The following is a 25,244-nucleotide window of genomic DNA, read 5'->3' as shown; positions in this document are numbered from 1 at the left end:
TCTATTGGCTTCAAAGCTCACAAAGAAGTGACCTTCTTTCTGTGTAGTCAATGGTCCAAACCTGTAGAGCCCAATATTCACCAGAGGGTTAAATATGTATGCAGCCTGGTTCTCTACAGGGTGTGTAGCTTTATTCAAACACACTATACTGGGTTTATTTCTTTTCAAAGTTTATAGTTAAACATATATTTGCATAAACAGGAACACAGATGACTGACAGGGGGATAAAGCCCACCTCAGCTCCATCTCTTTCCTGTTTCTTCATTGAAAGTGAAGTTGACACCGTTTTTCCAACATGGCTGTAATGTGAGAAATCTGACACTGAACACAGACACCAACATGTTTTGTGAATTTTATTAAGAAAACAAACCATTGGACATGATAAAAACCAAGCACTACTGATGGAATAAATAAGTCAAACCAAACCAGAAATCTGTACAAGATCTAAAGTGAAACAAAAATGGTCCCAAGAAAAAAAAAAAAACAACATACAAGATTTTATATCTCACAGCTCTTTTTTTAAACACACAGTTATGAGCAAACTATAAGCAATCGGCTCAATCAGGTGAAAGCTACAACATAAGTGAGATCGTTTTTAAAACTGAGTGTACATAATGCTGTTTATAACTGTTAATGTCATTACAATAGCATTTTAAGTTCCAGCGCTGCTGGACTGGGAATGAGGTATATGCTAATCCATCCTCTAAACTGAGACAATTCTTGTTTTGTTTCTTTTCTCTCCATCCATGTGAATGCTGATTTGCTGAAATCTGATCAAGTAATCTGTGGTAAAGTTCTTCTGCAGCTCGGTCATGTGATGAAGTCATTGGTTTAATTGATTCTGATCCATATTCACCAGAAATGAGATCTGACATGTGTGAGGTTAGAGGTCAAAGGTCTGAATCCGTACGAAAAAGTTCAAGTAAGTTGCACAAATCTGGATAATAACCGAGACCTTGATGCCAGGTGTGTGTTAGTGTGTGTGTCTTTGTCTGTGTGTGTGTGTGTGTGTGTGTGTTTATGTGTGTGTGTGGATTCAGCCGACAGACAGCACCTTAAAGGAGGATTAGAGAACCACCGTTTGAGCTAAGAGACTGGACCCTTCTGTGTGGAGCTGCAGAGCCGTGAAGGTTGTGGATAAGTAGTGATAACACGAAGCACGCACAGAGATGAGAGGCGAGGACGTACGGGGTCGCGGTGACGGGAAAAACTCAGCCCGAGGGAACGGGTCTGCTTCAGAGGGACAAAACAACAACAACAACAACAGAGCGCCACCTGGAGGACACGTGGACCAGAGGACCGGGGTGTCAGGTGTTGGAGGACTGCAGACACTAAACGAACCTCTGGATAGTGTTCAAATCCAGTCTGCGTGCTTTAAAGGAATAGTTCCACATTTTTGGAGAGTCAGAGAGGGACATCGACGCTCCTCTCTTTACCTTCAGACTATCATCACCTCACTGTTTCGGCTTCTTTCACAGTCTAAGCCAAGCTAAGCTACCTCGTTCATGTCTGTACGGTAAATACGGGAGTAGAGCTACAGCTAGGAGACGTTAGCTTAGCTTAGCATCAAGAAATAAAACAGTAAAGCCCGCACCTTTTGTCGTTACTTAATCGGCATAAAAATGTACGTTCTCGACGTGATTCGCATAAAAAAACAAACGATATGTAACTTTTGTTCCCCGTTTTTTTGCGTGGGAATTTAACAAACACGTAAAAACTTCTCCTTGATTCCGATACTTAAAATCCAACAACGGTGATTACTTCTCAACAACAAAGGCGACGCCAGAGACATCCATGATCACACGCGTCATATCAAATCCTGCAGGAAGGCACGTTCCCCTTCTGCCTGTTGACACTGTGGTAAAACCGATGCTAAGCTAAGCGCCTCTAGCCTTTAGCGTCATAGTCTTGAGTGGTATTTTAGTCAGAATGCATCCATCAGAGCGTCTGGAGCTAGCTTCTTCAGAGTTTGTGAGATTGCTCGTCTTCAGGTCACGGTTCTAGCCGCTCTTCGTATTCAGTCTTTAAGTGCTTCACAAACACTTCCTCAAACTCTTTCCCAAAATGTGGAGCTATTCCTTCCATGAGAAATCTATTGCGGTTGTAAATAAAAGTGGGCGAATGCTAATTAGTGACGATGATAAGGCAAAAACAAAACTAAGCATGGCACCAAAGTTGTGATTCAAAAACCTGTTTGACCTAAAACGTGTATTTAATCGTAGCAACTCAAGGCACACCATCAGGATCTACGCTACCTATGCCTGTCTTCACTACTTCTCCAAGGAGTTTCTTTTGACCAGTACCGTCTTCTTCTTCTTCTTCTTCTTCTTCTGCTTCTACCAACCACGAGCTAATCACTTTTAAAAACATGTGAATGGAGAACCTTTCATGGATAGAGAAAAAAGACTTCCACTACAGCAGCAAATCTATCTGTGATCGATTGTGACATACCATAACAGTGCATTGACCCTCCTGAGAAAAAAACCCTACACATTTCCTAAACAAAGATAGAACATTAGTCTAACAGGAGGCGAATCGGGAGGATTGAAGTGACGTAGGTCGTAGGGTGGAGGTTCCCCCTGCGGCGGCTGATCTGAGACCAGGTCGGCGTCTAAGCTGACCCGTTAGCAGTATTTAAAAACGGTCTCAGAGCAGCGCGCAGGTTCGACCTCGTCCTACAGTCAGATCCCCAGTGTTAACTCTTTTAGTCACAGGTGCAGGTCAGGGGGTTTGTGGTCTGGCCTGGTGGTGGCTGGAGCTCGGCTGACAGCGCCGCCCCCCCTGGTCGCAGAGGGGGATTGCAGCTCCCGGGTTCAGAGCTTCTCTTGGCATTAGTGAAAAAGTGGAGAACTGGAAGGAAGCACGGAGGGGACCAGTGAATAGAGGTAATATCCATTCTCCCTCTGTGGCAGAGGAGTGTTAGGGCTGAGGAGGCAAACTGGAAGGAAGGAAGGAAAGGAGGGAGGGAGGAAGAGAGACGTCCATTCTCCCTTTGGTATAGTTTGGGTAAAGAAGAGAGGGAGGAGGGAGGGAGGGTGAGAGGAGAGGGAGGAGAGCTGGTGTGTCCATTAGCCCTAAATTATCTAGAGTTAATGGAGGGAGGAAGAGAGGGAGGGAGAGAGGAAGGGGGGAAGGAGACGGGGATTTAACTCTCCTCATAGTCCGGAGGTGAGGACTCCACTTTGCTCTTCTTACTGGGCGGGGCCTCCTCCTCTAGGTCCTGAGAGAAACACAGAACACAGAGAGGAACCATCAGTGACGGAGGAAGGACTCAGACACTCAAGTGTTGAAAAAAGACGCTAACGCAGAAGTGCAAAAAACTGCAGTTCCACACGTGTCCACTAGAGGCTGATTGATAAACACGTGGTCACACTGTAGCCGTTAACCAGGCAGCTTAAAGCCTGCCTCAGCTCCACCTCTGAGACCCTGTATTTCTGGGCTCCTCTTTGAAAACCAGTGAGACTACATCCTTCATTTATACAGTCGACTCTTTCACACTCTGTGTGTGTTCGGAGATAAACTCTGACTTCATCTTTACGTTCAGAAAGAAGTACATTGTGACACACGCGCTCCAAGGACAGCAGCTCCCTGGAGCCAGTGCTGCTGTTGTTGTTGTATCTATGTGGCTATAAATATCCACAGCAGCATTCACTGAATGCCCCGAGGCCGCCGCACACATTATGGTGGAGTTGTAGTCGGAGCAGCTTCAGAGGAAGAGGAGGGAGAGATCTACAACTTCTTCACTTTAGTTTGGTTTTATTTATCGTGGTTTCCAGCGGGGGAACAGAGTCATGCTGTGAAGAGTCAGTCTTAACTACTTTAAAGGATGTGGTTTTTGTCAGTCCTTCAGTCGTGGTCTCACCTGAGTGGCTTTGCTGTCCGAGGAGTCTTTCTCTCCTGAGGACAGACTGTCTCTCTTGGCACTTTGTGCTCTCTCTGAGGTCTCTGATGACGGGGTGGTCTTACCTGAGGATCAAACACATCAGCATCAGAACAGGAACACAGACAGGAGACAGCTACTAAACATCATGATGTAGAGTCAGACTGTTTTCTGACTCGTTACTGACGCCGTGTGGCCGTGTGAGGTAACTGCAGCGTGACGTGGAGCATGAAAAGCAGCAGATACAGACGACTGTTTTGCTTTACAAAATTATATTTAAAATAAAACTGAGTATGAGGAGCAACAAGGAAGTGATGTAACAGTTTAATGAGGGTATATTTAAGCTGTTAGACTGGGTTTTAATGCTAAAGGGTCTTTTTCTGGATCAGTTCACTGTATTTTAAGAAAGAACGACCAATATCAGACTCCAGGAGGGATGTTATTCTGACATGATGGGCTTCATTTCATCCAAATTTCAAGACAAGGACATAAAAGTCTCCTAAATTAAGAAATATAAGTTCTGTTTCTGATTAAAAGAACACATGAAAGTGATGTTTTTGCATTAAAAAAAAGACTGAAAATGTCATTTTTTCCAGTTAGAATGTTAAGAATGAACAGATCAAACTGCTGTTTTTATGATCTATGAAGTTCTGAATCATTTTTAAAGGAATAACGTCAGAAGAGCACTGTCCCAGCTTCTTATCTACGACATCCTGCTGCTTTATGTTTAATAATGTTGCAGTAAAATCGTCTCCTGCTGTTATAAACTGCTGATTTGACTAAAAAAGGAACATATAATGTGCATATTCTGACATTTCAGACCTCAAACGACAGCTAAGAAGAATATCTAGAGAGTTCATTCTTTACTTTCAGCTTTATCCGCTCTCTTTCTGTCTATTGTGATGTATTTATAACTCTGACTCTGTCGGCGTGCTGCTCAGACGCGTTTAAGCGTCCTGTAAATGTCAGTGAGATCGCCGTCCGCAGCGTTCTCAGAGCGTCTGATTAAAGAGCCGCTCGGAGGTCAGCGTCTGCGGGGTCTCTGAGGGAGAGTGACGGAAACGAGAAGCAGGGTTGACGGTTGAAGTCCCGGGGGAGACGGCGAGGCCGCAGCTGTTTGTCCTCCAGTAAACTGTGTGTGTCTAACTAACGAGGAAGACGTCGCTCTGATTCTCAGAGTGATGATGTTTGTCCTGATGTCACCAGACAGACGGAGGAACCAAAACAGGAAGTGCTCATCCTCCGCCCTGACACCTGTGAGCTGTAGAAGGAGCCAGTGTGTGTGTGTCAGTGTGTGTCATTGTGTGTGTGTGACAGTGTGTGTGTCTGACCCCTCTTGCTGTCCGGGCTCTGGTCACTCTTGGTCTCGCTGCTCTCGCGGTGAGACGTGTTGGTGGGCTCGGGGGCGGGGCTCGTGCTACAACTGTTTTCCTGTTTGACCGGAGACGAGTCGGCGATGGAGCTCTGGTTGCTGTTGTCGTCTGAAAACATGAAGAGTGATTCACTTTAGAGTTTCGTTTACGTTTTCCATCATCAGACATTCATTTAGAGAAGAAGATAAACATGCAGACAGTAAGGAGGGATGTTTACGTCCTTAAAAGTGAGGTCAAAACATCTAGAGCTCTTCATACTGGCTGGCTGCAGTACAGCATTATCAGATGCTTCTAACCCACGTAGGAATCTGTGATGCTGTGGATTAGACCCACATGAGGGAGCGACAACAACGCTATCAGGAAGTGAAACACGTGTGTGTTCTGGTGAGTGAAGGAGGCATGATGTGAATGCTGCAGCTCCACCTGCCTGACTGCTTCTGTTCACGCCTGAGCTCCATGATACGTCACCAGTGCAACAAGCTTTACTTTGGCCTCTGTTCTTTCACAAAGGGAGGACATTTAAGGCAAGCTGTCCTTGTATACATTCAGTCATGTGACTGCAAACTTTAAAAGAAGTCACTATACATTTATTTATTTGTTTTTTGTAAGTTATATTTTTGACAGCTGAAGAGAGACAGGAAATGTGGGGAGTAGAAAGCGGGGGAAGACATGCAGGAGATGGTGGACCAGCCTGGAGTTGAACCAGCGACCTCTGCGACGAGAACTACAGCCTCTATACGTCGAGCGCTCAGACCGCGAGGCCACCAGTATTTTTAACCAATCAGTTCAAGCAGGGCCAACCAAAAGTAAACAAACCTGTAGTCCACAAATGACGACGGACACAGAAATGTATCCGATGGCAGCGTAGTTTCCTAATTTGACACAGAAGCCAGAGTTTGAAAGAATCTGCTCCTTAGAAAGTGCTTAAAAAATGTGTTTTGGTGGCGCTGGTTTCGCCCCATGTACAGAGGTAATGGAGCGTTCCATTTAGCTCACAAGTCGGACGTCAGAGCTGGGAATGACGACAGAAACAAGTCGACTGCGCTCCAGTTACGAGCTGTGGTTTAGCCATTAGCTCCTGCTGTTGTTAGCCATTTCTAAACAACACTATGTGATAGTTTGTGGGCTGAAAGCAACAAGACAACATGTCCACAGAATTAACTTTCACAATACTATGAGTGTGATCGATTTGGTTACATAAATCAAGACTTAAGTTGCAAGTTAAGTCCAATAAAAGCACAGTTTTTGAACTGTTGCTGAAGGGAGACGCCATCTTGGATTTTAAGCGTGGAGTTGCTGAAGTTTCAGAGTTTCTGGGGGAAGTTTTGGTTTCATATCCGGATCAAGAAAGACATGAAAAGTCCAGGAAATGATCTTTACTGGCCTAAAGTTTGACCTTGCAGGGTGTGAGGGATTACGCTTTGCTGAAACAAAGATCTGCATGGACGAGGATGAAGATGAGGCTTTAAATGCTACAGCGGGGTTACCCTCTGAGCAGCATCGTCTCGTGCTCTAACGTCCCTCTGTCAGCCGTTAGTTTGAATTAAAGTGTGTTTTCAGTGTTTCATGTTAAAGTCTGAGTCACTACGTGTTCTTCAGCCATGCTCTACTGGAGCTCCTACTTCCCTCTCCCAACCCCCACCGAGCCTCCTTCTCTCCCTCAGCCCTAAAGGGAGACTCAAAGCGCCTCATTTAAAACTCCACACGGACTAAAGTGATCCGGCTCCGGAGCGCCGTCGTCGAATGGATCCAGAGGAGAGAGTTTTGGGTCTTTAGGGGGGTAAAATAAAAACCCCTCCGCCTGCTTCCCTGTGAGCGGCGGGCAGAAATGGCTTCTGGTTCAACCCAGCCGTTAAAAGCAGCGCGAGGGAGAGAGCAGGAACACCGGGGACAGGGGTCTGTCATCTTGGATTTTAAGCGTGGAGTTGCTGAAGTTTCAGAGTTTCTGGGGGAAGTTTTGGTTACATATCCGGATCAAGAAAGACATGAAAAGTCCAGGAAATGATCTTTACTGGCCTAAAGTTTAACCTTGCAGGGTATGAGAGATTATGCTTTGCAGAAACAAAGATCTGCATGGACGAGGATGAAGATGAGGTTTTAAATGCTACAGCGTGTGATATGAAGGGTCTCCAGCTGTAAACGCCTCACAGTAAAAAGGACGGGTCTCACATGATGATCAAACCCCCCAAACAATCAAAGAGTCTCTGAATGATTCTACACGTTGAACATGAATTAAACTGTGATATATTCTATCTTCTCTCTGAAATGAAGGCAGCTTAAAGAAGTCCTGAAGTAAAGCCTGTATCCTCCTGAGTGTCTGAGAACAACATGTTTTTAAATCCTTCACATCCTTTCATAGTATTCTAGTCTTTTGTTGTAAAGTGTGATTATTTTGATGGTAGGAAACATGCAGGATTTAACGTTCTTACCCTCTGAGCACCTACCATGCATGTCCATCATCCCCGGGGAGGAGCTGTTCTCTGGAGTCGTCAGCTCGGAGCCGTATTTCTCATCTTTGCCCTTCTTCTTGTTCTTGTTTTTCTACAAAACCACCAGAAAATAAACCAACAGTTAAGAGTTAACTCAGACTCAGTCATCGTCTGATTTAACAGCGAGGTGGAGGGAGTTTAGAAAAGTGTGTTCACGCATTATAAAATACATTTTGTCCTTGATTCAAAGGCGGAACGTTCTGGACTCACATCATCTGATTTGGGCTCCGTCACCGGCACCCACTTGTAGATACGAAGGGACGTGTCTCCGACGGTCACCCATTTCTTCTCCCTGTGTAGGAGAGAGAGAGAGAGAGAGAGAGAGAGAGAGAGAGAGAGAGAGAGAGAGAGAGAGAGAGAGAGAGAGAGAGAGAGAGAGAGAGAGAGAGAGAGAGAGAGAGAGAGAGAGCAGAGCTGACTCAAAGGCTGCCAGGCTTTACATACTTTCATTACGTCTAAATTAAGACGCTGAGACGTCGTGATGGGAGACGAGCACTGAACGCAGCTCGCTGTCAGGAAGCCGTACAGTCATTACAGGCTTCTTATTCTAATCTCCACATCTTGTTTTTAAACAGAAAACACACATTAAAAGAAGACAACATCACGTGTGCACACAGTTCATACCCCAAACCAAAATCTACAACAATAAAAACCAGAGAAGAAGAATAAATCATCACATTTCAGAGGCTGGAGGATTTTACTCCTGAATGAACGACTGAGATCTGTTGTTTACTGTGAAATATTGTGATTAACATGCAGGAGAACATATGTTTAATAATAAACAGCAGATATAACACGATCAAGGATGATGACGGGGGCTTTATGGAGATTATCTGTCATTTAAGTGACTTAAAATCAGGTTTAGAAAATATATAGTACACTAAATGGTGATGAAAATACTTAAAACTGGAAGAAAAGCAACAATAAAAACATTTAAAGTCATATTTTAAACTATTTTTTGGCCAAAAGAGACAAAAAAACGATGCAAATGTGGATAAAATTACAACATGTGGTACCCTACAATATATTATCTGCACACAAACTCTATTTTTGTCTGTAACTTATGAAATATGTTATTAATGAATCTAATAAGCATTTGAAAGTGAAGTTTAAATGTACTCATCTTTCCAAAAACGGCTTAAAACCCTACAAATTACTTAGAAATAAAGAATAAAAGTACTCATAATTCTGATAAATATCCTCTGGGTGTTCTGTAGAATGACTTTAATGATATAAAAGTAGCTTCCATTAACTGATATATATGTAGTGCATGTATTAATGTAGTGTTTGTACACTTGGTTCTTAAGATTTAGCCTCAAAATGTACAAAAAGTGACAGAAGTTGAATTTTAAAATATTAAAACTCTGAAAGGTGAAGTTTAAAGTTTCATAAAATGGATATAGTTGTGTAAATTAACTTATGTATGATGTATATTCTTAGCTAGTTATTTTCCATTATCATCTCATAGAAACTACAAAGTTAACATTTTATACTTTAAAAAAACAACTTGAAAATTACCTTAGAATAAATTGACTTAATCTCAGAAATGTGTTTACAATAGAGTAGACCAAAAAAGAAAATATTTAAGTATTATTTTCTGTATAGTGAACTAATAAATCACTTTCCATCACTGTCTTCAATATACAAAAAGTTATTTCCCCCCCAAAAAAATTATATACTTTTTTAATAATAATAAATCAAACTTAATTAACATTAACTGTTTGGTTTTAGTGATTGTATTTAACAATACAACATGTTTGTAATTTAATCTCTGTGTAAAATGTATTTATATAGGAGTAGCACAAAAAAGAAAATATTAAAGTAAAGTGTGATTATCTGTATGAATAACTGAATTAGTACAATTGTATAATAATTAATCAAATATAATTAACATTTACTGTTTGGTTTTAGTGATTGTATGTACTAATAAACAATGGTTGTAATTGAATCTCTGTTTCCTGTCTTTTAATCTGTTGTATTTTTGATGCTAATATTAACCAAAGTGTTTAAAATGAAGAAATAAAGTATATAATCATCTATAAGGTTGAGTGGAAGAACAAAATAGAAATATTAAAGTGTAGTTTTATTAACAAAACACTTTTGTACTGTGTAATATTAACCAAGGTGTCTGAAATGTATTTATATAGGAGTAGCACAAAAAAGAAAATATTAAAGTAAAGTGGGATTATCTGAAAAGTTAGTTTTCCAAAAGAATTAGTACAAAAATTGTCTCATAATTAACATTTACTGTATGGTTTTAGTGATTGTGTGTAGTGATGTTTTTTATTTAATCCCTGTGTTTTCTGTCTTTTAATCTACTATAAATCTGTTGTATTTTTGATGCTAATATTAACCAAAGTGTTTAAAATGAAGAAATAAAGTACATTATCCTGTAAAAGGTTTGGTGGAAGAACAAAATAAAAATATTTAAGTGTAGTTTTATTAACAAAACACTTTTGTACTGTGTAATATTAACCAAGGTGTCTGAAATGTATTTATATAGGAGTAGCACAAAAAATAAAATATTAAAGTACAATGTAATTATCTGTATAAAGAACTGAAAAGGTAATTTTCCAAAAATTGTATAATAATAAATCAAACGTAATTAACATTTACTATTTGGTTTTAGTGATTGTATGTACTAATAAACAATGTTTGTTATTTAATCTCTGTGTTTTCTGTCTTTTACTCTACTAAATATGTTATATTTTTTATGCTAATATTAACCAAAGTGTTATAATAAAGTATATAATCATCTATAGGGTTGTGTGGAAGAACTAAATAACAACATTTAAGTGTAGTTTTAGTTAAAAACACTTTTGTACAGTTTGTTTTTTAAGTAATCTGCATTACTGTCACAAAAAAAACACATTTAATAAAAAATAATAATTTATTAAAAATGTCTTTTGTGTTTTGGTTTTGTTAAAAATGTTCTTATTTAGTTAAATATAAATTTAAATGAATGTTTAAACTTGTTTTGTTCTCTGACTTTGACGTGGGTACGTTTGATTAACCCACCTGATAACATGTAACATGTCTGAATTAAACCCCCCGGGCGGGGTTACCCTCTGAGCAGCATCGTCTCGTGCTCTAACGTCCCTCTGTCAGCCGTTAGTTTGAATTAAAGTGTGTTTTCAGTGTTTCATGTTGAAGTCTGAGTCACTACGTGTTCTTCAGCCATGCTCTACTGGAGCTCCTACTTCCCTCTCCCAACCCCCACCGAGCCTCCTTCTCTCCCTCAGCCCTAAAGGGAGACTCAAAGCGCCTCATTTAAAACTCCACACGGACTAAAGTGATCCGGCTCCGGAGCGCCGTCGTCGAATGGATCCAGAGGAGAGAGTTTTGGGTCTTTAGGGGGGTAAAATAAAAACCCCTCCGCCTGCTTCCCTGTGAGCGGCGGGCAGAAATGGCTTCATGTGACTGCATCGAAATGGCTTCTGGTTCAACCCAGCCGTTAAAAGCAGCGCGAGGGAGAGAGCAGGAACACCGGGGACAGGGGTGTCCGTTTCCCGGGCTCTCAGGTGAACCGGAGCCCTGAATCCGGTTCACTAATTCTCCTTTTTTGTTTCCTTTTCATCCCTCACTCCTTCCCTCCTTCCCTCTCCTCCCCCAACAAGCCTTTCTCCTGTTAGATAACGAAGCCAGCTCTTCTTCCCCTTCTTCTCTTTCTTACCATTTTCGTACTTTCTCGATGGCCGCCATGACCCTCTTGATGTCATCCTTCGCCCTGCTCCGGGTCTCAGCTCGGACCGACCTGCCCGACATTGTGCCGCCGCGGTGGGTTTAATATTTTTAAAGCTCGCCGGCAGTTCAGACACAATGCAAACAGTAGAGCGCACAGTGGAGCGGACTGCGCCTGCGCGGACTGATGTAGCATGGAGAGAGGGAGGGAGAGGGAGAGAGGAGAGGGGAGCGTGGCTGCAGCTGCACTGAGAGGAGAGATGTGTCTCCCTGCTGTGTGTGTGCAGGAGAACAAAGAGGCTGCTAACAGCATGGATGTCCTCCGAGCTGGAGGGACAGTCCTGAAGTTCTTACTGTAATAAAAAGTATTAATACCTCACTTTGAATACAACACATTACAGGGACGAGGCTGCACTCAAAATGGTGCAGAAGAAGAACAGCCATGGAAAGAGACAGGAGGCCTACTTTAGTACACATTTAAGGCTCTCTTACTTTACTTACAGACATCACTTTGCAGCCAAATTATTAAACAGTTGATACAAAAATATTCATTTTAACGTGATTTGATTAATTTAGGAATTATTTCAATTATACAGCAAAAAGAAAACAGTCCTTGTAGAGCTTCATTAGCAGCCTACTTGTGGGCAAATTCACTTTTAGATTATTAAGCACAAAAATTCACAGTAAAATGAAAACATTAGCGTACTCCTGTTCTTACGAAGCTCATACTGTGTTGTGGTTTGTGTTGGCTTCATTCGGACAGATGTTTCTTTATTTGATCTCCTTCAACCTCCTCCACCAGTTTCCTCATCTCTTCTCTTCTTTGCCTTCGATCCTTTAATCTAAAGTTGAATGCTCTCCAAATAAATTTAAAGTAATAGAAAAACTTTCCTCCATTTTTTTTACTGATTTAGAATGTAAGCTAACATTATTGCCACAGTGTCAACAGGCAAAATAAAAAGTGTGTGATTCCTTTCCACTGATTTATTTATTCTTACATGTGAGATCAGAGGTAATTGGAGGTAACTATTTCTTAGCTGTGTTTGAGAAACTATTTGAGCTTCTACTTAAGTAAAGATACTAATTTAGTTGAATATATAAGCTCTATTCTACTTACTGTCCTCAATTTTAAATCTTGCTAAAGTGCAGCATTAGAAAGTGAATAGTTATTTTCACAACATTAAAACTATAAGCTTATTTTTATTTTACTTGTGAGCAGTGCTGTAGAAAATATTCATACTTTGACTTGAATAAAAGTACCAGTACAGGATGATTATAGTACATTAATAAACAACCTAAAAGGAAGAGGCCACATGATTAATAAAACTTTCAGTGACGAACACTTTAGTAAATAAAAATCTTATTTTGATGACCTTTGACCTTTCTTCTACATTCCACTCACCTTGAGTGAGGCTGCAGCCAGTTATTATTTCTACAGCTGATTAATCTGTGAATTAAGAGTACAACCAAAACAAATCTGACTATCCTGCAAAGTCATTTAATTTTTCATAACTTTAGTAGCTTTAAATTATTAAATTATTAATCTGATATGAAATATTCTAATTTTATTTTTAATTTTGATTAAAAATGTTGAACTTTTCCTGAAACTTAAATGTCATTTTTTTTTAATTCAATTATTCTATTCTATGTAAAAGTGCAAGTGTTGTTATTCTACTCAACTTGGCCCAAAATCCAAACAAGCACATGGCCAGACTTTCAGTAAAGTTTTCAGACATTAAAAATAACAACACTGCCCTCTGCTGGCTGGAATTAAAACTGCAGAAGTCAGTAACTTCTATACAATCCAGAAAACTAAGCAGAGAGGGACACATCAATTGTTCAACATCATTATTTTCAGTCTTTTTTATTCATATTTATAACAAAAGTTAAATAAAAACATAGATACAGGTAGTCTGAAAACTTAAAGAAGCCATGAAGTGCATTAAAATAAACTTAAGTTGTCCAATTCTTTAATTTTAGATGAAATTTTATTTTGTCTGCTCTTCCAATCTGTATTAAATAAGCTGTGGTGAATACAGTTTATGTCTAATCCATTCAGCTACATCTTGATACGTCAAATTTGGTATTTATGAGCAAAAACACAATAAAATAAAAAGCACATAACAAAAAAGGAAAAATACAATGCAGTGAGAAACATATAAATGGACATTTTACATGTTTATTAAAGCACAGTAATCATCAGCAATTGTGATTTCTACCTTATAAATAAACATTATGTATATTACTTCAACTGTGTTTCACCCTGTTGTCATTTTTTTCTACTGCAGTGGTTATAAAATGTTGGTAAATTCATTTAAATATAACACTTAAATATGTTTACAGCTTTGTTTCTATTAAATGTGATTAATATGCTAATTCAAAGAACTTAAAATTCAATTTGAACCAATTTTCTTTGCATAAAAATCATAAAGGTGTATAAATAGTCAAAGTAAATAAGTTCAAAGACAACAGAAACATAAACAAACAATGTTTCCTCTTTTAAATCCCCTTTTGACTCAAAATTGACCAAAAAAATCCCCTAAAATTCGAGAGGCACCCTACTGCAGGCAAGATGGCGCCGCCACAACATCCACACCGGAAGTCCATACCGGAAGTCCATACCGGAAGTCCATACCGGAAGTGATTCTTTAACCCCCTCTCTACCCAATGCCGGATGCTTCGAACTGGAAGTTTCTTCTTCGTGTAGCGTATTGATTGCATTAGTCTGTCGCTGCTAAATCAATTAGCAGAAAGCTAATTGTGATAGAGAGAGTGAGTGAGAGAGATCCCGCTGTGTATGAAGAACAGAATAATGTAGAGTGTTAGTGTGTGTGGGGGGAGGGGATGAGAAGGAAAAGACTGTAAGTAAGAGGGAAAATACACTCAAGCTGTACACAGAGATCTATATTCACCACAAAAACAACAGAGGCTCCCCAGAAATGTGTACTGTACATCTATCATCAGTGGCTGACAGTGGTGCCTCAAGTTGAAATATTTTAGTCCTAATATTTTATGTTGATTTGGAGTTTGTAATAGCAAAAGTGCATTGTTCTTTTTCAAGTACAACATTATCAATACAAAAGGGTTAAGACATCATACATATAACATTAAAAGAACATAAAATAAAGTATAATTCTACATTTCAAGTAGGGGTTGGATGGAAAGAAACAGTAGCTATGTATACATTTGCAGTTTTTCTAGTCATTCTAATTGAAGGTTCCAACTTCAATGTTTTCATGGACGCCAAATAAAGTGATCTTGTTAAGACATTGGTGTACATGCATAAAGCATTCAATCTGAATAAAACTGTTTGACAAGCTCATAGTGTTTACGCCCATCTAATGTCTCAAACTAGAAGGAGAAACCATTCCCTCCGTTTGTTCTTGTGGTTAATGAACACCCCTGTCACTGTGTCATTGTAACGTGTTACAAATTATGTTAAAAAAGAAACAGTCACCACACACCTCTACATTTTCCTCCTCCACTCGCCCCTGCACCATAGATAACATTCTGCTCTTCTCTCGTGACTGTGGATCTACTCTGGATCTGTATTTCATTCATTCATTAATCTATACATGTGATCACATAGGCAGACAGCATGCAAGGTAATTTGGAACAAACACTACAGCAAACTGTACTGAGGTACAGTCAGGCTAACACAACATAAAATAGCATATGACCCAGACAAAACAAGAGAGGCATATGCAGATGTCATCACGGCAGCATCATAATCAGCTTTAAGTATTTCAACACACACTCGGAACAAAAGGCTGTGCATGGCTGAGACGTTAACACTATAACTTAGTGATTCGTGCAGGCTTCTAAGTAACTTCTCAAAACAGTAAATTCTCAACAGCCTATACACTTTTGGAGTAATAATACTGATACGATTAAAATGTAAGTGCAAAAAAGTTCATAGAATTACTTGTAAACCTACGTGTTTTTGAAGGCTTTTATTTTGCGTTCACGTTCCTGTTTTTCAAGGCTTTTATTTTTGTAACTTTCGGTATGGACTTCCGGTGTGGGTGTTATTGCAACGTTTTTAGCTTTGTAACTTCCGGTATGGACTTCCGGTATGGACTTCCGGTGTGGATGTTGTGGCGGCGCCATCTTGCCTGCAGTAGGGTACTCTTGTAAAATTCAGCTGCTGAGCACCGACAGCACCGGAAGAGGGCACGCTGTTCATGGAGGACACGTTAGAAACGTCATGACGTCATCTCTCTGCGACACATCAACACGCAGCTCTGTGAGAGATGAGCTAACTCAGTGCAACTCTGCAAATATCGGTTACAGAACTTCACACGCTGATCCAAGCTCAGTGTTTGAGCTTTACTTTGAGAGCTGTGACTGAAAGGATTAAATCTGAAAAGTTATTTTCACATTTTTGTTTGGAGTTTTGTTCAAACGAAGGCTGGAGTGACGCGGAGTCAGCAGCTCATGTGTCAAATTTGACGAAACTCATCAAAAAAAATCCTCCTGGTTTGTTTTTAACTTAAAGATAACAGCTTTAGGCTCTCCTTTAGACATTGAAGATGGAAGAAGAAGGTGAGTTAGTTCAACTTTAACATTTTGGATTATTTTAAATTATTATCAGAGCTCAAATTAAGCTTATTTGACTGTTTCCACTGCTCAGAGCTGGTGGAGTACTTCAGGACCCAGATGAGGAAAGACCCGGACATGGCCTCAGCTGTGGCTGCAATCCGAACTCTGCTGGAGTTCCTCAAGAGAGACAAAGGTGTGTTCATGAAAGATTAAAAAATACTCTCAAAAAAAGCTGCAAGAAAACAGAAATACTCTCCTACTGTGAGACATTGTTTTAAAATCTGACCCTTCCCTCTTCAGGTGAGACCATCCTGGGCCTCAGCAACAGCCTGACGTGGGCCACAGACTGCCTGACAAAAGTGGACTCCTCTGTGGCCGTGTCCTCAGGAGGAGAGCTCTTCTTGCGCTTCATCAGTCTCACATCCCTGGAGCACCAGGTGAGCTACCAGGACCCCCACATGCTGGTTTAAATATCTTAAAACACAGGTTACTTCAGGAGAAAACAATGTGAAAATCAAGGAGTTTAGTAGTTACAATTTGAGTTGAACACAAAGTGCTTGAAGAAAGGATGAACGCTCAGTGAAGACACCCACCTCCACCCAAAACACAGCAAGAAGAGTCTGCAGCGAGACGTGGAAGACAGTGGAGGCAGAGCTGAGATGAGAAGCCTGTTTGGGCTAAAACTCATCCCCCAAGGGCCTGCACGCTCTACCTCCCCCTACTCCCTAAGGACAAACTTCCTTTAACAGGCAGAAACCTCCAGCAGGACCAGACTCATGTTAGACACACATCTGCTGAGACCGTGTTGGAGAGAGGGATAGAGGGAGATGAAGAGAGAGAGAGTATGTTCTCTGTTAACCGTTGTTCCTCTCTCTGCAGGATCTGTCTCGCTGTAAGAAGGTGATGGAGGAGAGAGGAGAACTTTTTCTGGAGAAGATCTCGTTGTCCAGGACCAAAGTCGCCAAGCTGTGTCACACCTTCATCAAAGACGGAGCAGTGAGTGTTTACTCTTGCATGATGCAGAAGTTATGAATCGTTCAGCTGAAGAACAGACGTGCAGATATTTAACACAGCTGAGAAACATGCAGACTTAAAGGACATTAAACTCTTCCTTCTCCCTCCCTCAGAAAATCCTGACTCACTCGTTCTCCAGAGTGGTCCTCAGGGTTCTGGAGAAAGCTGCAGCTGAGAAGAAACGCTTCTCTGTGTATGTGACTGAATCGCAGCCTGACGCCGCCGGGTGAGTGAGTGTGTGTAAACTGCCTCTAAGTCTTAGTTTCACTCTAAAAGGACACACACTCAGTGAAGTATCCTTTCTTTACTCAGGCGAGAGATGGCGGACGCTCTGAGGAAACTCAACGTTCCTGTGACGGTGGTCCTGGACGCTGCTGTGGGGTAAAAACATGAGGATGACGTCAAACAGAGAGTTAAGGAGCTCAGGTGCACGTCTTAAGTGTTTTAATTTTGTGTTTTCCTTTCAGGTACGTGTTGGAGAAAGTAGATCTGGTCATCGTTGGTGCAGAAGGAGTCGTAGAGAGCGGAGGAATCATCAACAAGGTGAAGTTCAATATGCAACCTCCAGTCTTCAAATATGAAGCCCGTGTTGAAGTGTTAAAAACTGCAGTTCATCAAGCGTCCACTAGAGGCTGGGTGCAGAAACACAGGAAACCACATACACGTCCTGTGTGCAAAAACCAGCCACTTAGGATGAATTCATTATGCTCTCTCTGACAGAATAAATGTGTTTCAGGTTCCTTTAAAGACGAGTGTGAGAATCTTAAAGGACAGACGAAGGAAGTGTGGAGAAAAAACAGAGTTTATTGTATAAATTCATAAATTTAGAGACTCTTATGAACAAAGATGAAATTATTGAATGACAATGGCAGATTTTTTTACATTTGTTACAAGAAAATGGGTTTTTTTAAGGGACAGAGTGATACATCAGTCATTATTTCATCAGGAGAATTTGAAAAGAGCGAACATGTAAAGTCTCCCTCCTCCCTCCTGCAGATCGGCACCTATCAGACGGCCGTTTGCTCCAAAGCTCACAACAAACCCTTCTACGTGGTCGCGGAGAGCTTCAAGTTCGTCCGCCTCTACCCGCTCAACCAGCAGGACGTCCCCGACAAATTCAAGGTGAGGCGTCAGAGACTCAAAGATCCACGTCAAGTTTGTTCCTGAGGATTTACTCTTCACGTTTTTTCCTCCTCAGTACAAAGCCGACACCCTGAAGACCGTCCAGAACCTGTCAGAGGAGCACCCCATGATCGACTACACGCCCCCCTCCCTCATCACGCTCCTCTTCACCGACCTGGGAGTCCTCACGCCGTCGGCCGTCAGCGACGAACTCATCAAGCTTTATTTATGAAAACAAACTGTGCCTCTAATCTCTGAATAAACACATGAAAAGGTCGACACGTGAAGGTGATTTATTTCTGATGTTTGGTGTCAGACGTCCTCGCCGCCCTCCTCGCCGTTGACTGGCGCCGCCTCTGTTTTGTGTTTGGACTTCGGTCCGCTTGTGATCTGTTTCTCAAAGTCCTCGGCTGTGATCTGTCCTCTCTTTAGCTTCTTTAGGAGCCGGGTGTCGTTGGCGAGCTCCTTCATGTCCTCGTCCTCCACCTCTGATTCCGGCTGAAAGAAAGAGAACAGAACGGCGTGATTTGAAGCTGAATTTAAAAACAAATATTTAAAATGTGATCATCAAAGATCTCTGTTAGAGCGTTACCTCGTTCCGTTTCCTCTTGGCGGCGTTCTTCCTCCTGCGGTCCTTCCTGTTCTTCTGTTTGGACCACGACTTGTTCCTTATGAAGTTCCTCTTAGGAGGCGGGTCCTTCTCTTTCTCTTTCAGCTCGGCGAGCATCTTCTTCCTGAGCTTCTGCCGCTGCTTGTCCTTGTAGCGGATGGTCTCCGTGTCCACCTTCGTCTCGATGAAGTCGGGGAAGGTCTTCCCCCGCAGCTCGGGCATCTTCGGCAGACGGAGGAGGGCGAAGCCGCGAGCCAGAGCGGCAAAATCCAGATCTAGATGAAAAAAAAGGAACAATGAAAGATGTTTAAACTTTAAGAACGCTGCAGAAACAAGCGTGAACAAAAGTGTGAGGCGGCTGTTTCTCACCTTTGACTCTGAAGATGAGGCTGCACTCGTGTTTGGCGTACGCCTGGACGTACGAGACGAAGGCTCTCATGCTTCTGTCAAACATGGCGCGGTCTTCCAGAGACAGAGTCTGAACTTTGGACGTGACGTCCACAACGTCACCCACAGAGGGCATCTCCTGCAGCGGGCACTGGAGTGAAGAACAGAGACGGAGAGAGGTGACTATCTGAGGTTTAGATCAAATATGGACTTTAAAAAGAGGCTTGTTTTTAGTATTATAATTATTACTATTATTATTTATTTACTTTTCTTTTTTATTCTTATTATTTATATATTGTTTTACCTTTTGCAATTATTATTATTATTTTTAAATATTAACCTATTTATCTTATTGTAGTTTCACTATTTTTATTTGTTTATCTTTTATTTTAAATTATTATCATTTATTATTATTGGTGCCTTTTCGTTCATACAACAAATATCACTTCCTTTAATTGTTCACATTTATCTTTTCAAAGTAATGTGTAAAAATTAAAATAAACAGATCTTTGAAAAACTTTAACTAAATAAAAAAATTGAATTAAAGTGTCCTGTGAGTCTGGAGAGTAAAGATCTTTCCAATCCACCAGCAGGGGGCGACGTTGCTGGTTGCAAAAAATAAGACTCCAGGCCTGATGCATGAAAGGATTGTGCAGCTTTCATGCTCACTAAACTTCTACAAGTGAGACATTAAAAACAAGACAGTGTGTGATTCACAAAGCATGCACAAAGGTTCAAATGCTCCCAAATCTGTGTCTCTTAAATTGGAGGTTGGTGGTTCGATTCTAGCGTCACGTGTCCTGCATGTCGAAGCGTCCCTAGAGAAGACTCTGAACCCAAAAATTGCTTGCATGTTGAAGGGGTTAGTTAAAACTGATGTGCACTTAAAGCATCCTCTGTGAGTGACAAGAGAGCAGCAACCAAAAGGACAAACTCTTTAACCAAAGGTTTTAGGACTCACCTTCTGGTTGAGGGACAGGAAGTTGACGTAGGACTCCTCCATCGGCAGCAGGAAGACGAGGGCGTTACCCTGATTGCCGATTCGTGCCGTTCGCCCGCAGCGATGAACGAACGCGCTGAGAGAAAGAGGACGAACATGAGACACAGCTGAGCGTTATAAAGTAAAATCAAGATGTAAACTTTTTATTTAGATCCTTAAATACTCACACCAACACTGAGTTTAACTTTTTATCTACTGCTGAATATTTCCTGTAGAGCAGCCTCTTCCCACACACTTCATTCTGACTCATCCCACACACACTCTGAGCACACACACAGATTACTCTGATGCTAAAAATAGTCCCTGAACACTCTGAATACTATTCTGACTTTCTTTAAATTTCTAAATAAGAAAAATAGATCTTAAATGATGAGAAATGCATCGTTTGTTTGTGTTTTGCACGCCCTCCTCACCTGGCACTGCTGGGAGGATCATACTGCAGCACCCAGTTCACATCAGGGATGTCGATGCCTCTCGCCATGACGTCCGTGCACACCAAGATCCCGCTGCAAGACGACACATAGAATGCATAAAAACAAAGAATGCCCTGAACACACCACCAGGTTTTTAATGGATTTTGCGTCTCACCTCTTCAGTGCTCGGAAGTCTGCGAAGATCTTGTTGCGTTTGTTTTTCATCTTGCCGTGGATGCAGTGCACCGGGACCTTCTTCACCAGCACCTCCAGAACTCGACCGTAGTACTCCACACACGCACACGTACTGAGGATTAAAGAAACAGGTCATCCAGATCATTAAACAAACACCAAACTAAGGAGTTAAGGAACCAACATTTCCACAAGACGAACACATCAGAAGAAAGCAGAGAAACTCTCCTGAACGTGAGCCCCAAGACTGGACCTGCTGCGTTCACACACATCGACTAATCCTGACTTCATGAGCTTTATTCACACAAAAATAAACTCACAACATTTTCAGGAAGAGCTGCATGTGTTTTCACCCTGACTTTTTCCTGCCCCCTTCTGAAATTTCAAGCCTAACAGGATGAATAAAAACATCCGAGGGGTAGTGATGAGAACTGTGAATAATAATAATAACTGATATTTATACAGCGGCCTTCAAGAAACCCAAGGTGACAGGGTCAGGTAGGGGGTCTGGGGAGTAGGTGGGGATATCTAACGGGGAAAGGCCTTGAGGAAAAGGTGCGTTTTGATTGCTTTCTTCAAACCGTCCAGAGTTGGGACGCTGCGGATGGAGAGGGAGAGAGTTCCACAGAGTAGGGGCTGCCACACTGAAGGCTCTGTCTCTTAAGGTCTGCAGCTTAGTCTGGGGGATGGAGAGGAGACCCAGGTCCAAAGACCTTAGGTTCCTGGATGGAGTGTGTTGGTGGAGGAGGTCAGCCAGGTATTGGGGGGCGAGGGCGTGCAGGGATTTGTAGGTGAGGAGGAAGAGTTTATAGGTGATGCAGTACTTTACAGGGAGCCAGTGGAGGTGAATGAGAGTGGGGGTGATGTGCTGCCAGGGCTTGGTGTGCGTGAGAACCCTGGCAGCTGAGTTCAAAAGACGTCTGCATATCCGTCTGTTTTCATGAAGCATTGATGTCATCATCATTTAAGTCTTTGTTGCTCCGTCTGCCATCATGTGTTGCTTTCACAGCCGGATTTTGACTTCATGTATTTCCTGTAGAGACCCTTCGTTCTGCAGAGACGTCTCCACCTTGTCAGGGATGTGTGTGAACGAGCAACTTTGGAGAATTCAGGGGCAAGAACATTTCAGAAGTGCACGTGTGAAAGAGATGACGCCCGGATAAAGTCTGAGAGAATGAATTCAGATGCACAAAGTCTTCAGGAGTGAAGTGCATGTGTGAAAGGGACTCATATTTTTGATTAACAGCTTAAAAAACAGGACATTTGGGGCGCTGGTGACCTTGCAGTCTAAGCGCCCCACATACAAAGGCTAAAGTCCTTGTCGCAGAGGTTGCCGGCTCAACTCATGACCGCTACCATGTCCTGCATGTCTTCCCCGCTCCCTGCTCCCCACATTTCCTGTCTCTCTTCAGCGGTCTTATCATAAAAGGCAAAAAGCCCCAAAAATATAACTTTAAAAGAAAGGAAATTTAAAACCACTGCATCCCTTTAATGTCTGATGAACTCACCTGAAGAAGACGAGGTTCTTCTCGTGCTTGTGTTGTCGTAAGAACGCCACCAGGTTGTTGAATTTGTCTTCAGCCTTACAGATCTGAAATCAAACGTCTCTGTTTTAATAAAAGTTGTGATGTGTGTGAGTCAGGCTTCAGGCTGAGATCAGACTCACGGTGAAGTAGTTGGAGAGTCTGGACGGTGTCTTCTGGACGGCGGAGGCCGCAACGCCTTTCTCCTTGACGGTGATGCGTACGGGGTTCCTAAGCCCCGCCCTCACCAGCTTCTCCAGCTCCTGCGTCTGAGTGGCCGAGAACAAACCGGTGCGCCTCTGTTTGGGCAGGTAGCCGAGGATGGTGTTCAGACTGGAACACAGACACAGACTCTGTTAGACCTGCTACAGACGAGTCTGATTTTAAAGAAGCACTTTAACGGTTTGCATCTTCACCTGGCCTCGAATCCCATCTCCAACAATCTGTCAGCCTCATCCAGAACCAGGACATCCAGACTCCTCACTGAGCTCGCCAAGTCCAGACCGTCCACCTTCCTCCTGAACATGTCCTCCAGACGGCCGGGCGTCGCGATCAGGATGTTTGCCCTAAAATGTGAAACCCAAAGAGAAACTCTTGTGACTTCCTGTCTCTCATTGGACTCTGACAGCTTCTGGTTTTTAGTTCTTTAATGGTTTTATTCATCACCCACCCTTGCTCCTTAAACTTCTCCACATCCTCGATCGGGTTGGTTCCTCCAATCAGTAAAATCTGCCTGAAAAACAGAGATTCAAAGATTTTAAACGACTCAAAATAGAAATGAAGATCATCATGAAATCTCTGCAACAGGCTTCTCTGAAAATCTGAGAGGATCAAAAACTGGAAAGCCGTCTGTGGAGTCGAGCTTTCAGGACTCTTTAAATAATCCCTGTCTTACTGAGATGTTTGATTTCAGTTTGTCTTGACTCCACAGTTCAACATCTCTCACAGACTTCAATCAGCTGTTTTCTGTTCTTACTTAAACTGAGGAAACTTCTGGATGAACTGCTCCATGACTTCACTGATCTGCAGAGCCAGCTCTCTGGTGGGCGTCACCACCAGCGCTCCGACCTGCAGAGAGAGAAACACACTTAAAGATCAAACGTCTCCAAACACACAGAGGAGGTTTAAACGCTTCACTGTGAACATCAACTCATCCTCACCTGCATCTTCCTCAGCTTCTCCTCTCTCTTCAGGAGCAGCTCGATGATCGGGATGACGAAAGCAAGCGTCTTCCCGCTCCCGGTTACCTGCAGAGATGATCAGTGAGTGAGCAGCAGAGAGATGAGGCGATAAAGCATGAAGGATACTGAAGTTTAGAGACACACTGACTGAGGGAACTAATGGTTATGAACAACCTTTAATTTAAGGTTCTTATAAGTACATAAATAAAAGCTTTTAAAGTCTCTTTATCTGTTTTGTAACACAAACTCAGTCAGAACTCATGTTCAGTTCTTACTCAGGCTGACAAAAACCTGCTTTTTGAAAACATGAATTAAGTTGTGTCACAATTAAACCCACAAAATGTTAGAGAAGCTGTAAAATTAAAACAAATATAGATTTATAATGAGTGGGAAGAGCCATAAATAGTGCTGTTTCAGAAAGTAAAAACCTTACAGCATTATTTTATTATTATTTAAATTTTTTTGCAAGATTTGTTTTATTAGCAAAATGCAAACTTTACAATACAGGTCCAATATTCAAACACGTTTTTATGTGTTTAAAACATATTTATCAAATATATATACTTTACATTTAAATAAAAACAAAATATGTATACAAATTAAATAAAAACTATTATATTAATAATAATAAAAATAAGGAACAAATGCTAAATTCTTATTATTTATGAGTAATATTATTATTACAGAGCTCATATTCACCTCTTTTGCTGTTTCCAAAAGGAAAACCTTACAGTTTGATAATTGTTCTTATTTCAGATTTATTTTATTAGAAAAATGCAAACTTTACAATATAGGTCCAAAATTCAAAGATATTCTTTTTATGTATTTTAAACAGATTTATAAAAAATATATATAAATTAAATTTAAATTAACATAAAATATGTATACAAACAAAATAAAAATATTATATTAATAATAAAAATGAGGAAAACAATGCTATATCATTATTAATTAAATAAATATTATTATTACAGAGCTCATTTTAACCTCTTGTGCTGTTTCCAAAAGTAAAAACCTTACAGCTTTATATTATTTTTAATACTCAAGATTTATTTCATTAGAAAAATGCAAACTTCACAATGCAGGTCCAAAATTTAAGTTATAAAACACATATAAAAACTATATTTAAATGAAAATAAAATATGTCTAAAAATAAAATTAAAAATACTACATTTATAATATTAATAAGGAAAATAATGCTTAATTATTCTTATTTATAAGTATTATTATTATTATTATTATTATTGTGTATTTATTATTATTATTATGTACAGTACATGAGATTGATATCTGACACTCACCGCCTCAGCTGCTACATCCTTGTTGCGCATGAACAGTGGGATACAAGCCGACTGTGAAGAGTAAACAACAATAAAAACAAACATTAGAGTAAATAACGACAGTAAATAACTCCTGTGTTCTCAGTGTGAGGTAACAGGTCTGTAGAGCAGCTTTAAAGCTTCATGTTACCTGTACAGGTGTCATGTGAGTGAACCTGAGCTCCTCGAGCGTCTGTAAGATGCTCTCGTGGAGGTGAACAGGTAAACTGTCCCACGTGCCGTCTGTCGAGTTCTCCATGGTGATAAAACTGAACCTTATTCAGGAGGATGAAGCTAAACCTGTTAGCCACTGCTGGGCTAACTCTCCACTCCACGCTGCTCCTGTTTCCGGATGTGCTGATGTTTACAAGCCGGGTAGGAACTGAAGCTGACACGAACACCGTTCCGGGTACCCGTGGAATTTTGACTTTTTAAAAAAAGTTTTTAATTTAAAAAATATTTTACTTCCCTTTATTGAAAACAGTGGCTGATAATGTTAATCTTTGTTATCATTTATT

The 25,244-nt window shown here is 41.1% G+C and overlaps 3 protein-coding genes across 4 annotated transcripts; 1 reads left to right on the top strand and 2 right to left on the bottom strand.

Moving 5' to 3' along the window:
* Nucleotides 1–1,603: 1,603 nt before the first annotated feature.
* Nucleotides 1,604–11,608, bottom strand: bcl7a (BAF chromatin remodeling complex subunit BCL7A). 2 transcript variants are annotated; one of them, XM_034709236.1, is made up of 6 exons: nucleotides 11,416–11,608; nucleotides 7,953–8,034; nucleotides 7,683–7,794; nucleotides 5,212–5,361; nucleotides 3,863–3,966; nucleotides 1,604–3,220 (listed from the first exon to the last, which is right to left on the bottom strand). In XM_034709236.1, the coding sequence occupies exons 1-6, from the start codon at nucleotides 11,505–11,507 to the stop codon at nucleotides 3,146–3,148; spliced, it is 615 nt and encodes a 204-aa protein (XP_034565127.1). In that variant the 5' UTR covers nucleotides 11,508–11,608; the 3' UTR covers nucleotides 1,604–3,145. The 2 variants fall into 2 exon arrangements, with proteins under 2 accessions (XP_034565127.1, XP_034565128.1); XM_034709237.1 differs by having other exon boundaries at nucleotides 7,698–7,794.
* A 3,988-nt stretch (nucleotides 11,609–15,596) lies between these two features.
* On the top strand, nucleotides 15,597–18,378 carry eif2b1 (eukaryotic translation initiation factor 2B, subunit 1 alpha). Its single transcript, XM_034709322.1, has 9 exons — nucleotides 15,597–15,968; nucleotides 16,057–16,158; nucleotides 16,266–16,402; nucleotides 16,845–16,961; nucleotides 17,093–17,205; nucleotides 17,292–17,360; nucleotides 17,447–17,522; nucleotides 17,976–18,101; nucleotides 18,178–18,378. Exons 1-9 carry the CDS (start codon nucleotides 15,956–15,958, stop codon nucleotides 18,331–18,333), a joined length of 909 nt encoding a protein of 302 aa, XP_034565213.1. The 5' UTR covers nucleotides 15,597–15,955; the 3' UTR covers nucleotides 18,334–18,378.
* ddx55 (DEAD (Asp-Glu-Ala-Asp) box polypeptide 55) lies at nucleotides 18,377–25,111 on the bottom strand. Its single transcript, XM_034709321.1, has 14 exons — nucleotides 24,878–25,111; nucleotides 24,709–24,759; nucleotides 23,387–23,473; nucleotides 23,203–23,294; nucleotides 22,897–22,959; nucleotides 22,643–22,792; nucleotides 22,370–22,559; nucleotides 22,212–22,294; nucleotides 20,687–20,818; nucleotides 20,512–20,604; nucleotides 20,060–20,174; nucleotides 19,081–19,249; nucleotides 18,694–18,986; nucleotides 18,377–18,599 (listed from the first exon to the last, which is right to left on the bottom strand). The coding sequence occupies exons 1-14, from the start codon at nucleotides 24,983–24,985 to the stop codon at nucleotides 18,414–18,416; spliced, it is 1,812 nt and encodes a 603-aa protein (XP_034565212.1). The 5' UTR covers nucleotides 24,986–25,111; the 3' UTR covers nucleotides 18,377–18,413.
* Between the last annotated feature and the right edge of the window lie 133 nt (nucleotides 25,112–25,244).

The sequence above is a fragment of the Notolabrus celidotus genome, chromosome 19 (assembly GCF_009762535.1).
Source record: "Notolabrus celidotus isolate fNotCel1 chromosome 19, fNotCel1.pri, whole genome shotgun sequence".
Classification (NCBI taxonomy): Eukaryota; Metazoa; Chordata; class Actinopteri; order Labriformes; family Labridae; genus Notolabrus; species Notolabrus celidotus.
Note: the sequence above shows the minus strand (reverse complement) of the source record. Positions and strands in the feature narration are given on the sequence as shown.

Excerpts from the sequence above, each read along its gene's own strand:
- bcl7a (XM_034709236.1), bottom strand. The coding sequence starts at position 11,507 with ATGTCGGGCAGGTCGGTCCGAGCTGAGACCCGGAGCAGGGCGAAGGAT. Across the intron at positions 8,035-11,415 it reads ATCGAGAAAGTACGAAAATG|GGAGAAGAAATGGGTGACCG; the intron begins GTAAGAAAGAGA and ends TCTCCTACACAG. Across the intron at positions 3,221-3,862 it reads CGGACAGCAAAGCCACTCAG|GACCTAGAGGAGGAGGCCCC; the intron begins GTGAGACCACGA and ends TGTTTCTCTCAG.
- eif2b1 (XM_034709322.1), top strand. Across the intron at positions 16,962-17,092 it reads CCTTCATCAAAGACGGAGCA|AAAATCCTGACTCACTCGTT; the intron begins GTGAGTGTTTAC and ends TCCCTCCCTCAG. Across the intron at positions 18,102-18,177 it reads ACGTCCCCGACAAATTCAAG|TACAAAGCCGACACCCTGAA; the intron begins GTGAGGCGTCAG and ends TTTCCTCCTCAG.
- ddx55 (XM_034709321.1), bottom strand. The coding sequence starts at position 24,985 with ATGGAGAACTCGACAGACGGCACGTGGGACAGTTTACCTGTTCACCTC. Across the intron at positions 20,819-22,211 it reads AAGAACCTCGTCTTCTTCAG|TACGTGTGCGTGTGTGGAGT; the intron begins GTGAGTTCATCA and ends TTTAATCCTCAG. Across the intron at positions 19,250-20,059 it reads TCCTGTCCCTCAACCAGAAG|TGCCCGCTGCAGGAGATGCC; the intron begins GTGAGTCCTAAA and ends TCTTCACTCCAG.